Source organism: Schistocerca serialis, chromosome 2 (assembly GCF_023864345.2).
Source record: "Schistocerca serialis cubense isolate TAMUIC-IGC-003099 chromosome 2, iqSchSeri2.2, whole genome shotgun sequence".
NCBI classification, from domain to species: domain Eukaryota; kingdom Metazoa; phylum Arthropoda; class Insecta; order Orthoptera; family Acrididae; genus Schistocerca; species Schistocerca serialis.
The window spans coordinates 693,751,464-693,764,154 of NC_064639.1; the positions used below are offsets into that span (position 1 = coordinate 693,751,464).

The following is a 12,691-nucleotide window of genomic DNA, read 5'->3' on the forward strand; positions in this document are numbered from 1 at the left end:
GGGGTGTGTTCGCATCACGCATGCGACTGTCATTAGAAGCACTGTTTGAAACACATCGCACTGCTTGTAGCAGGTGTGTGGTGGGTGCTGAGATCACTGAACTTGAATCGTCACATGCAATGAATGTTTTTGAACTAACCTGATAAATGTTGGTGCTGGTGCTTGCTGATGAAGGTTGATCAGGTGAAGGAACTTGGATTGCAGTTGCAGCAGCGAGGTATGAGCTGCGGTGAGCTTGTCGAAAATGTGAGCAATGTGTTGTTTCAACTCGTTGTTTTGCCGACGAAGTTGCACCACTGTGTCATACTCTGACAGTAGATTCGTGACACAGGTCACAATGTTGTCCGCAAGGGTGGAGCACTCGTAAACCAAATCTGTGTCACAACAGAAACAGGATGACGAGCACAAGTGCCTGAGTACGGTAACTGAGTGTCAGAAGAGTGGTGTAGCTCTGAACCTTGGACTATGTTCGGGGAGAGTTTATAATGGGACAAGAAATGCATACCAAGAATTGGTTAGTCAATGTCAGGGATGTAAAAAGTCCACGGGAAATGTAGAGAAGGAGACAGATGCACCATAACTTTAGCAGAGCAGACAGTTTGTAATGTTCATGCATTGACAGCATGTAAAAGCAACTTCGTCAGTGAAAAAACGGGAGCAGCCAACAATGTAGGTATGATGGACATTTCAGCGGCTGTGTCGACTAGGAAAACAAGTCTGGATGAAATGTCGGTCACGTATAAATGACTGCTCGGCTGAGAGGACGAGTGGATGGAGTGCAATGTTTGAGGATGCCTGTGAAGTTCCCCACAGGACTCAGCGTCTTTTAGATCCTGTGGTTGGCGTTTGGATGCTGGCAAGGTAATCTGCACTTCTTGGCCTCATCCCCGAAAATCTTGTGGTACCAACAGTAAGGATGAGCCAGATGTGGCGGTGGCGATGATTGTGATAGCAGAGGAGGTTTGTCCTCGTTGATCTCTTCCAGAATGTAAACAACGACGTATGGTGCATGTGCAATTCTTGAGTGCTCAGAAAGAGGAGAGAGCCAATGAGTTCTGCCCAGTGGTGTAGATGGCATGGAGGCAGAACGAGTCCTGCCTCTGCCCACAGATGGCCAGTAAACAGGAGGCGTAGTGCCAACTAGCGGTGAGAGGTGTGCTGGTGGTTTTTGTCGCAGTAGTGCATACAGCTGATCCGCGATGCAAAGGTGAGAGATGTTAGGCTCGAAAGAGTGCAGTAGCAGGTGTATCTGCAGGTCAGCAGGTAACTTGGCATACTATACCACCCACAGCGTAACGTCTGGCATTGTGTGTTCACTCACAAGTAGCCGAAGGCGGCACCAGAGTTGTGACGGAGTGGGGTCCCCCAGGTGTTCCTTGTACGGGATCTTGATTATTTTATTAATTCCTGTGGTGAGCAGGCGAGTTGGTCCAATATTATCTTCTTGGCAAACTCGTATTTTGGTGGCAGTGGTGGCGAAAGGAGGTCACAAATTAAATCTGAGTGGTCATGGAGGTGCGTGACGAGACATAGAAATTTAGAGTTGTTGTCAGTCACCTGATGTAACTCGAAAAGGTGCTCCACAAGCACGGGGGAGGGGTGGGGGGTGGGGTTACCTTAAGCGTATCTTAGAAGGCCTGCTGTCCTGTGATAGGATTGCCCCCCTTCTTGCAGCGGTGTACCGTAGGTCTCTAGAAGAGCGTAGCATTCCAAAGGATCGGAAAAGGGCACAGGTCATCCCCGTTTTCAAGAAGGGACATCGAACAGATGTGCAGAACTATAGACCTATATCTCTAACGTCGATCAGTTATAGAATTTTGGAACATGTATTATGTTTGAGTATAATGACTTTTTGTAGACTAGAAATCTACTCTATAGGAATCAGCATGGGTTTCGAAAAAGACGGTCGTGTGAAACCCAGCTCGTGCTGTTCATCCATGAGACTCAGAGGGCCATAGACACAGGTTCACAGGTAGATGCTGTGTTTCTTGACTTCCGCAAGGCGTTTGATACACTTCCCCGCAGTCGTTTAATGAACAAAGTAAGAGCATATGGACTATCAGACCAATTGTGTGATTGGATTGAGGATTTCCTAGATAACAGAATGCAGCATGTCATTCTCAATGGAGAGAAATCTTCCGAAGTAAGAGTGATTTCAGGTGTGCCGCAGGGGCGTGTCATAGGACCATTGCTATTCACAATATACGCAAATGACCTGGTGGATGACATCGGAAGTTCACTGAGGCTTTTTGCAGATGATGCTGTGGTGTATTGAGAGGTTGTAACAATGGAAAATTGTACTGAAATGCAGGAGGATCTGCAGTGAATTGACGCATGGTGCAGGGAATGGCAATTGAATCTCAATGTAGACAAGTGTAATGTGCTGCGAATACATAGAAAGATAGATCGCTTATCATTTAGCTACAAAATAGCAGGTCAGCAACTGGAAGCAGTTAATTCCATAAATTATCTGGGAGTATGCATTAGGAGTGATTTAAAATGGAATGATCATATGAAGTTGATCGTCGGTAAATTAGATGCCAGACTGAGATTCATTGGAAGAATCCTAAGGAAATGCAATCTGAAAACAAAGGAAGCAGGTTACAGTACGCTTGTTTGCCCACTGCTTGAATACTGCTCAGCAGTGTGGGATCCGTACCAGATAGGGTTGATAGAAGAGATAGAGAAGATCCAATGGAGAGCAGCGCGCTTTGTTACAGGATCATTTAGTAATCGCAAAAGCATTACGGAGATGATAGATAAACTCCAGTGGAAGACTGCAGGAGAGACGCTCAGTAGCTGTGGTACGGGCTTTTGTTAAAGTTTCGAGAACATACCTTCACTGAGGAGTCAAGCAGTATATTGCTCCCTCCTACGTATATCTCGTGAAGAGACCATGAGGATAAAATCATTGAGATTAGAGCCCACACAGAAGCATACCAACAATCCTTCTTTCCACGAACAATACGAGACTGGAATAGAAGGGAGAACCGATAGAGGTATTTAGGGTACCCTCCGCCACACACCGTCAGGTGGCTTGCGGAGTATGGATGTAGAGTAGAGTAGATAGGCTGTCCTGTAACCCAACATTACTGGCGTGGGCATGTTACTAGCAAACATGTCCCGAGCAATGGCCAGTTGAAATGTCCCTGATGAGTCATGGAAGCATGATGTGGCAAGCACAGTCAGTATCATGGGAACGAACGGATGAGCGGTGTGTGAGGTAGGCCCGTAAACTGGTTAAAGGCACAGTACTTAATTTGTCCACCTTGGAAATGATGCGGAAGGCCAGCACGGCAGGTGCAGACGGCACTGCAGAAGGAGCGACTGACTTTATGGTCGGAATTGGGGCTCCCCGTGAGTGAGGGGAGGCTGGCGGGGGGATGGTTTGGTACTTGGTGTAGCAACATCAAGAGTTTTCTGTACACATCGGAAACACACCTGGTGCGGTAGAACTATAAATCACTGGTGAAACCTGCTGGCAGTCACATTGTCATGGTACAACATTCCTGGATGGTGAAGCACCGTCGGGTGTGCTTGAACCCATGTGGTCGAGAAACTGGGTGACAGATCTGGTGGTTGAGCCTGGCGAACTTGATGTATAAAAACGTCTGTTATTAAATTGTGAGGAAGGCGAAACTGGCATAGCTTGATAGCAGTTGACTGCGTGAGCGCTTTGCATGAATGGCGTTGCACACAGCACTACTGTAACCAATGTTGCAGCATGTAAAGGATCAAAGCACGTGTGCAAATTTGTGTCCCTTTGAACACTACACAAGTGATTGATCGTTACACGTTTCTGGAAATTGTCCACTTCACCTTTCACATGTTGGCATGCACAGTCCGGTGACATAAAATCTGAGTCCATTGTCTCAGGTAACGGCGTACCACTTGGCCATTGTAGAGCTGCAAAGTTTGAGGTTAACTTTGTTGGAGATTGCGAATCACTGTCCGTTAGTGGTGCAACAACCACTGGCAGGGGATTAGAGTGGCCTGGTAGTAGTAGCTGAGCCTCCAAATCCTCATATAAAATGTTGGGTGAGGCAGCCATGGCACCGAATGTAAAACCTGTTGATTCCACACAGCCAGCACGGAAGTCGCGGAAGACATAGAAAATTCAGGGTCACCAATATGGGAAATGGGAATACGGATAACTGTATATGCAACAAACTGTTCCCATAAATGTTTATACATACATATATTTCAGCACAAAGAAAGCTACACGTGTACACTGTACAAGGTACAAAGGCTGACTGGACTATTAACATGGTGGCTTGTCAGAGCAGTTAGTGTTCAAAGATCATCCTTTACGTTGCCGATGTGACCTATCGGCGCCACAAGAGCATACTCTGTCTGTATTGTTATATAACTAACACTCACCTGAAAATAATTGTTACTTCTAAGTAACCTGAAGACTGGAAAAGGTCATTGTTCTTTGTGAAATCTAGCTAATAGTGTCACAAAAACATTAGGGATTCTTAATAATACTTCACCTCAAAAACCTGCTAACAACTCTATGGACAACAGCTCAACTGAAAACCACGTAGGCCCAAATTATTTATCTGAACTTTGAAGAGAATGTAATAATATCAGTTTTTGATTCATAAATAAATATTACTTTTTATGATTGACCTTTACTTGACATGTACTTAGTTGCAAATAACATCAACAGATACAATAGTAAAGTTGAAAGATCAACACCCATCTTCACTGTTGGCAATTCAGTGATTAGCTGGATCATTCAGCCCAGTTTGTCAAGTTATATTTTTTTTCTGACTGACTTTTGCAGTTCTGTCCATGTTTCATTACTGATATCTCATAGTTATTAAATACTTCTACCAATAAATTGGTAGATCTTTCACCATGAGGAAGTAATTTTCTCTAACTGTTTCTACTCCATGCTTGTGAACAACAGTAGTGGTGATGTTGGTACAGTAATTGCTAATTAGACACACAATGGAAAAGATGACTTTAAAATAATTTGCTACAAGAAATATTCCATGAATCTTTTTTATTTTTATGATTGGAATATTGATGAATCTTGTTCAAATCACAATAAATGCTAAATCAATGTCCTTATTCTCAGATCATATGAACCTCTCCAAATTTTATCTTAGGATTTTTCTGTAATTTTTCAGCTTCAAAATATAATCATTAATCAGGTGTCTCCTAACAATCAATACAAATCATTTACTTGCTCAAGTCTAACAAACTTCTTCACTGTTTTTTTTTTCATCCTTATTTGTTTACTGTGGTAATTTGTACCATACTTTGACCTGCACTGTCATCAACCAGTTTTTGTGGCTGCTTGTCACACTTACATAGTCACTTAACAATTCACAGCAGCCACAGACTATGTAAGCCATACATAAGTTAAACACTTTTGAAAAAATAATATTACTGTATAGCCCATCTGCACAATTAAGAGGGTTTTCATTGTAGTTACTCTTGTACAGTAAGAATTTCATGTATTATGAGCTTTTGGAAGATGTACATTACATGTTTGCATGTTTCAAAATAGCAAAAAGAAAGGAACACTTCTTTCTCAATTTTGAAACTTCATCAAAGTAAATACGGTAACATAATAACTGTTTCCTGGAGGCTTTTTTTAAAAATAAATTGAACATTTCTCTCTTTACAAAAATTTCATACTATAGGAATGTTTATTTTAGCATGAAAATATAAAAATTATTTGCTTGTTTTCACAGGTGAGCTAGCTGCTTATGGACCAATCGAGAGATTTTATGCAACGCATCCATTTTTATATTTTGTACTTGATAAGGAGACTCATGTAACACTGATTTTGGGTAAAATGACCAACCCTCTCAGTAAAAAAATAAACTGATTTCTTGACATTTACAACCACCAAAAGTGATATTATTTATTTGGTTATATGTTTCATAAAATAACCCATAAAACTACTTTAAGATTTAATCAGTAAGACTTGGCCTGCATCAGTCAGGCATGTTTAATCAGCAACTATTTCCTTGAAAGCAGTGGTAAAAATTGAAAGTTACAGATTTTGGCAGGTAACTGTAGTTCTCTGACAGTTCGTTATGAAAAATTATTAGTTATATTATGAAACGTCAGTGTCATTGAGTGCTGAATATTGGAATTGGTGTCTAGTAAAACAATAGGAAACATTTCAATTATCAACAAATCAGTGTTCTCAGGAAGCTGATTGGGAGACCATCAGAAACATTATACATTTCTGTTGCCGAATGTTAATGCACTAGTTAATAATGGAGAACCCGTTATTGTCTCATATCAGAGAAGAATCATATTAGAGAAGATAGATTTCGCATTTTTACAATTGTTTTCTGATTTTGTATTAGTTAAACAACTTTCCTTTACACGTGTTTTTTATATGCAAATATAACAAATTCTTACTTTCTTTAAAAGCCACTTTTTGTTGCTTTCACTGATCTGCACATCTGATTGCAGATATTTACTAACACAAAATTTATCATCTTGTCAATTAAAAATCAGTCATTTATCTGATGGTGAGCAAAGCTAATGAATATCGAAAAATGGTAATGGAAACCTGTTGTCAAAAGTAGAGATAATTTTTTGGGAAAAAACTAGGCATTACAGGAATGGTCAAAAGCCATACGGTATATTGTCTGCATTTTTATGACGCTTAGAGTATATTGTAAGATACATAAATCACTCACAGGTGATAGTACTCCTAGTTATATTAAAAATATGTACAGTCAACATCTAACTACATAGGTAACACATCAGACTTATTTTTAAGTACTTCCACAACATGTGATAGATGATAACAGATCATAGTAATACGCCATGAAACTTGCAAATACAATTCTTTTAGATTATTGAGGGGCAAAAAAGGTAAAAAATAGCACAAATACACTAATTTGTTTGGTATGAAATTTTTATACAGTTTCTGGCCCTTTGATGACTTCTGTAAATTATGATTAAGCAACATGTAGATATAGCACTATCAGTTGAACTGGGATTGTACAAAAGCTCCCTCTGGGAATAGATGCTGAACTACACTAAAGAGCCAAAGAAACTGGTACACGAACCTAATATTGTGTAGGGCCTCCAAGAACATGCAGAAGGACCACAACACGACATTGCATGGAGTCGACTAAGATCTGAAGTAATGCTGGAGGGAAATGACATCCTGAATCCTACAGGCCTGTCTATAAGTGTGTATGAGTACAAGGGGTGGAGATCTCTTCTGAACAGCACTTTGCAAAGCATCCCAGATATGCTTAATAATGTTCATGTCTGGAAGTTTGGTGGTCAGCAGAAGTGTTTAAACTCACAAGAGTGTTCCTGGAGCAACTCTGTAGCAATTCTGGATGTGTGGGGTGTTACATTGTCCTGCTGGAATTTTCCAAGTCTGTTGGAAGGCACGAAGGACATGAATGGGTGCAGGTGATCAGACACGATGCTTACATATGTGTCACCTGTCAAAGTTGTATCTAGATGTATCAGGAGTTCCATATCACTCCAACTGCACATGCCCCACACCTTTACAGAGTTCCACCAGCTTGAACAGTGCCCTGCTGACATGCAGGGTCCATGGGTTCAGAAGTTGTCTCCATACCTGTACATGTCCATCCATTTGATATAATTTTTAATGAGGCTCATCGGGCCAGGCAACTTGTTTCCAGTCATCAACAGTCCAATGTTGGTCTTAACTCGTCCAGGTGAGGCATAAAGCATTGTGTCGTGCAGTCATCAAGGGTACACGAATGGGCCTTTGGCTCCAAAAGCCCATATCGATGGTGTTTTGTTGAATGGTTCACTCGCTGACACTTGTTGATGGCTCAGCAGTGAAATCTGTGGAAGGATTGCACTTCTGTCATGTTGAATGGTTCTCTTCAGTTGTCATTGGTCCCATTCTTGCAGGATCTTTTTCTGGTCACAGCAATGTCAGAGATTTGATGTTTTGCCGGATTCCTGATATTCACAGTACACTCATGAAATGGTCATACGGGAAATTCTCACTTCTTTGCTATCTTGTAAATGCTGTGTCCCATCATCCATGCACCAACTGTAACACCAACTCCAAACTCACTTAAATCTTGATAACTTGCCATTGTAGCAGCAGTAACCAATCTAACAACTGTGCCACTCACTTGTTGTCTTATATAGGTGTTGCCAACTGCAGCACCATATTCTGCCTGTTTACATATCTCTGTATTTGAATACACATGCCTATACCAGTTTCTTTGGCAATTCAGTGTATGTCCCTTAAAAATTCCATGATGATACTGTAAGAAGATATATTTTCTGATGCAAGCATAGTAGTGATACTCGTGAGAAACTGGTGTTTCGACTCACTTAGTTTCCTGCACAAAAGTGACTTTCCGGTCACAATAGTGGACACACAAAAATAATAAGTGAGGTAAAGAATCTTTTGAAGTTGACTAAAATGAACAAATTGAGGAATCTCCAGTGCCCACTTGTGGAGATGACCACAGCATTTGCAGTGATTGAAACCCACCCTTATGATGGATATTAGATGTTGTCTGCTGCACATCCAATTCATAAGTAATGATCTTCTGAAAGTATATTGACTTATTGTGTTAAACTTTTTACAGAAGATTATGCCTCTTCATGAGTAGATTATGACAGCATTTGAAATTTTATAAATTTGTTCAGTCATTATATGAAATAGTAAAAACAATTTTTTTCCTCTTGGAAGTCGTTAACTAGACACCCTGCAACTGGGACCAGGTGTCAACAGCTGTTTGTTAATGTGACTAGGGCCTCCCGTTGGGTAAACTGTTCGGCGGGAGCAAGTCTTTCAATTTGACGCCACTTTGGTGACTTGTGCGTTGATGGCGATGAAATGATGATGATTTGCACAACGCAACACCCAGTCCCTCAGTGGAGAAAATCTCCGACCCAGCCAGGAATCGAACTGGGCCCTTAGGATTGACATTCTGTTGTGCTGAACACTCAGCTACCGGGGGTGGTGTTTGCTAATTCAAATGGCCTATGAGATGGGAGGTTTGCAGCCACACCCTCTGTTATAACACTGATGTGTTTTGAGGGAGGGAGTATGATTATTCTGCTTGGAGACCAGAACAAGAGAAAACAGTACTCTCATATGGTTGTGCAGTTGACAAATATTTTAATATTTCCCCACTGCATTTATGTAGCTGTCATGCATTACTTGTTGATATTTGTTGTTTCATGTTTGGTGAGCAGATGAATTTTGTATAACAAAAGTAACTTAGAAAAAATATTTTGAAACACTGGTTTGTCCAGGACATGTTCCTTTTGGGTAGTAATTTCTATTCAGTAAGGAGCTCTGTGTTTTCGTGGAGAAACCATAGCTTTTCCAGCAAACTTTATGTATATTAGCTAGTTTCTGAACAGTTGGGAGCCCTAGAGGTAGGTTTCTCGGCTACATACATTTATCTACCATGTACAGGCATTCAGAAATGGAGCAGCATTTCCACTGCTCCCAAGAGTGGAGCAATGTCCATTGTTGAAGACATCATTCCGATCCAGATTTCAATGCAGCAGTGCTGTATTTTGCTTAATTTGACATGCAGCAACTGTGGTAAAAGGTCACTTCCTAATGTAACTGAGGTTGCACCAGCTAAAGCTACTGGGTGAGTACTGTGGCAAGCTGTGCAACTTACCAAGTATGGGTCAATGCAAGGAGACCATTTTATTTTAGCCTCATAAGAAGGTGTCTGATATGGGCATACCACACCACTCATGAGTTGTATATTAGTCCCAGGAATAGTCCAGTTGATGTTATTGACATTATGTGTGTAATGCTGCATGTTGTGGGTTCATATGCATACATCAATCATGAAGTGTGAAGTCTAGGTTGGGTGATGAGTAGCTGGTGATCACATTGATTATGACTGCACCACAGCTGGCTGTGAACTGCTTCCAGGAAATCCCACATCATTAAATACACTGATGGCCAACCATTAGCAGTTGGCATGCTAACATGGCAAGATTCTGAGTGTGTCTGCAGTTAAATTATGCATTCAGTAAAGAATAAAAAATTCAGAAAATGAATAAAAAGTCCAATAAAGTCTCCACCAACCATATAATACAGATATTGGTTATGTTGCTAACTTCTCTTTATTGTTTTTATTATTAGGAAGACATTATAGTAAAATAATGTTGTGCACTCATTATTTGACTAAAGGAGTAAGTTACAAGAGTAAACAATTAGACTGCAAATTTGACTAGTTACCTACTGTTTCAGTTCATAGTGTGAATGGTAGAACTGCATGCAAAAGACAGTTTAGCCGGATGTAAAATTAATCTGTTTAATAAAGAAATACAAAAGCGCCATAGCATAGAAATCTACCATTTGTGTTTAATGTAAAATATTTTTGAAAATTGTAAATAATTTCAATTGATGGTCTAGGAGTTGAATGCTAATATGACTCAAGTAGGGGTCATGTGACTAAGCTGTGGATGGTGAAAGCAGTGCAGGTTCTTCGCGATCTTTGTGCTACAGTTTGCAATTGTAAAGATGTGTTTACTCATTGAGTTAGCCTGAACAAATGTTACTGACTTTCACATTAGACTGTTGAAAGTGATAACTGTGAAGATTATAACTGTGGGAATTAATAGACATTATCATGCCTTTGTAAAAGTGAAACACTACATGTGTAGGAATTGTTTGCTTGCACTGTTTTCCAAAAATATCATTCATTAACTGTGAACATTAATCTTTTTATGCCCACCAACTGAAGGAACCTTTTTTGACTGAAATATAACTGAACTTGAATCTGAATCTGAGTCCAGATACATTGCTTTCCAAATGGACCACTCCCAGATTACATGATGTTTTTGTAGTCAAACATGATTTATATTATTCACTGACTGTTCATAGGCTGGCATATTATTTATTGAATTAGTATAGGGCTCAGAGCAATGGTGTACAAGCAAATCCCTGTGGAGATGAGCCAACAGGCTGTGCACTCGCCCCCCAGGTAACACTGTATTGTCTCCCAACTCAGTCCACAGAGCAAGGTGCCGTAGACATAAACATTTAGTTTGTCATGTGTTTTGGACACAAATGGCTACTGAGAAGAGGTGTATATTGCATGCATAACATCGTACAAGGTGTTTCAAAAGGAATAACCTGTTTTGGACAGTAATAATTAGGAAACATGGGACATGCTGGCAAGGAAATGTGGGTTATTTGAATAGACATGGCCTAGTTTCATAAAATTACCATTTCATGTCAGTCAATGCATCTTTTCAGTTTGCAGTCAGTCAAAAGTATGATACCATCCACTCAAGAGAAGCTGTCTTGCATGCTGCAGTATGCAAAGAGTAAGTCAGCGATTTCAGTTCAGTGCGCTTTTTGTCAGCATTTTGACAGTGATCCATCTGCACCCAAAAAAATTCATTGTTGGTAGAGAGGAGACAGGATGCTTGTGAAAAGGCAAGAATCCAGGTCAACCTTGCAATTCTTTTTTGAGAAAACACAGTGACTGGAATGAGCTACCTTCAAATGCTCCAGAATTGGCTTTTCCACGACTTCAAGAGGACTCTGATGACTTCACTTTCCAACAGGATGGAGCTCCACCACACTGGCACAACAATATACATCATTTTCTCAATGACACACTGCTACAATGCTGGATAGGGTGCACAGGACCCCAAGACATTGTCCTGCATTCTTGGCCTCCTTGATCACCGGACATGACCACATGTGATTTTTGCTTGTTGGGATACATGAATGATAATGTGTTCATCTGTCCTTTATGTGTAAAGTTTATGAGGAATTTAGGTACCATCTAGACATTGTTCATGCTGCTGCTGGTGGACACATAGAGCATTTGTAATGGTATAGCTAAAACTTTAAGATTTTGTATTTTGTAATTCATCCCATGTTAGTAGTATGTTTTTATCAATAAACATGAAGTTTTAAAGTCAGGTCATTCTTTTTTAAGGATCCTGTAGTTTAACAGTTGATGGTATAGAAGTTTCAATATCTGCCATATATGGGGTGATCAGAAATAGTCTGAAAAGCTTGTAATGGTGTTGTGGAGTAGGTTGTATTGAGAAATAATTGTTAAGAAAAAATCTATACATTGTGGCATTTCTGAACTAATTATTATTGAAGTTAGCCAATCTGGCTCTTGCATACACAAATTCAAGCTGCCTGCCAGAGACAGTGTCACCAAATGTGTTCTTTCCTTTTTTTCCTGGAACTGAAAAAGAGAGCAATATAAAAGCGGAGATGCTGAGTCACAGAAAGGAACGATAAAAAGACTCACACACAGTCATGCAAATGCAACTCACATACACAATGCAGTCTTAGGCAACTGAAACGTCACTGTGATGTGTGTGTGTGTGTGTGTGTGTGTGTGTGTGTGTGTGTGTGTGTGTGTGTGTGTGTGTCATCTATTGTTGAAAAAGGCCTTAATGCCTGAAAGTTTTATTTGTGACAGTCTTTTTGTTGTGCCTATCTGCAACTGAGCATCTCCACTATACAATGAGTAGCAACTTTTAGCAACTTTCCTTTTCATAATATTGTTACCATTCTGGATTTTCCATTGTTTGATTAGAGCAGTACAAAAATTAGACACGGGACAGTAGTAGGGTGAAAATTGAGCCAAAGGTTGAGCAGTCTTGTGCGCTATCATCTACACTATGAGAACAATTAACTTATTGTATCTGTCAGGCTGCTTGAATTTGCACATTCAAAGGTTATATTGAT

General features: G+C 40.2%; 1 protein-coding gene across 3 annotated transcripts in view; it reads left to right on the plus strand.

The window, feature by feature from the left end:
* LOC126457836 (mucin-2-like) overlaps positions 1-5,862 on the plus strand; it is a 103,152-nt gene extending 97,290 nt beyond the window's left edge. For all 3 annotated transcript variants that reach the window (XM_050094468.1, XM_050094467.1, XM_050094469.1), the window contains one exon: positions 5,709-5,862. In XM_050094468.1, coding sequence (XP_049950425.1) covers positions 5,709-5,845 — 137 coding nt within the window. In that variant the 3' untranslated portion in view covers positions 5,846-5,862. The remainder of the gene's footprint in view (positions 1-5,708) is intronic.
* The last annotated feature ends 6,829 nt before the right edge of the window (positions 5,863-12,691 follow it).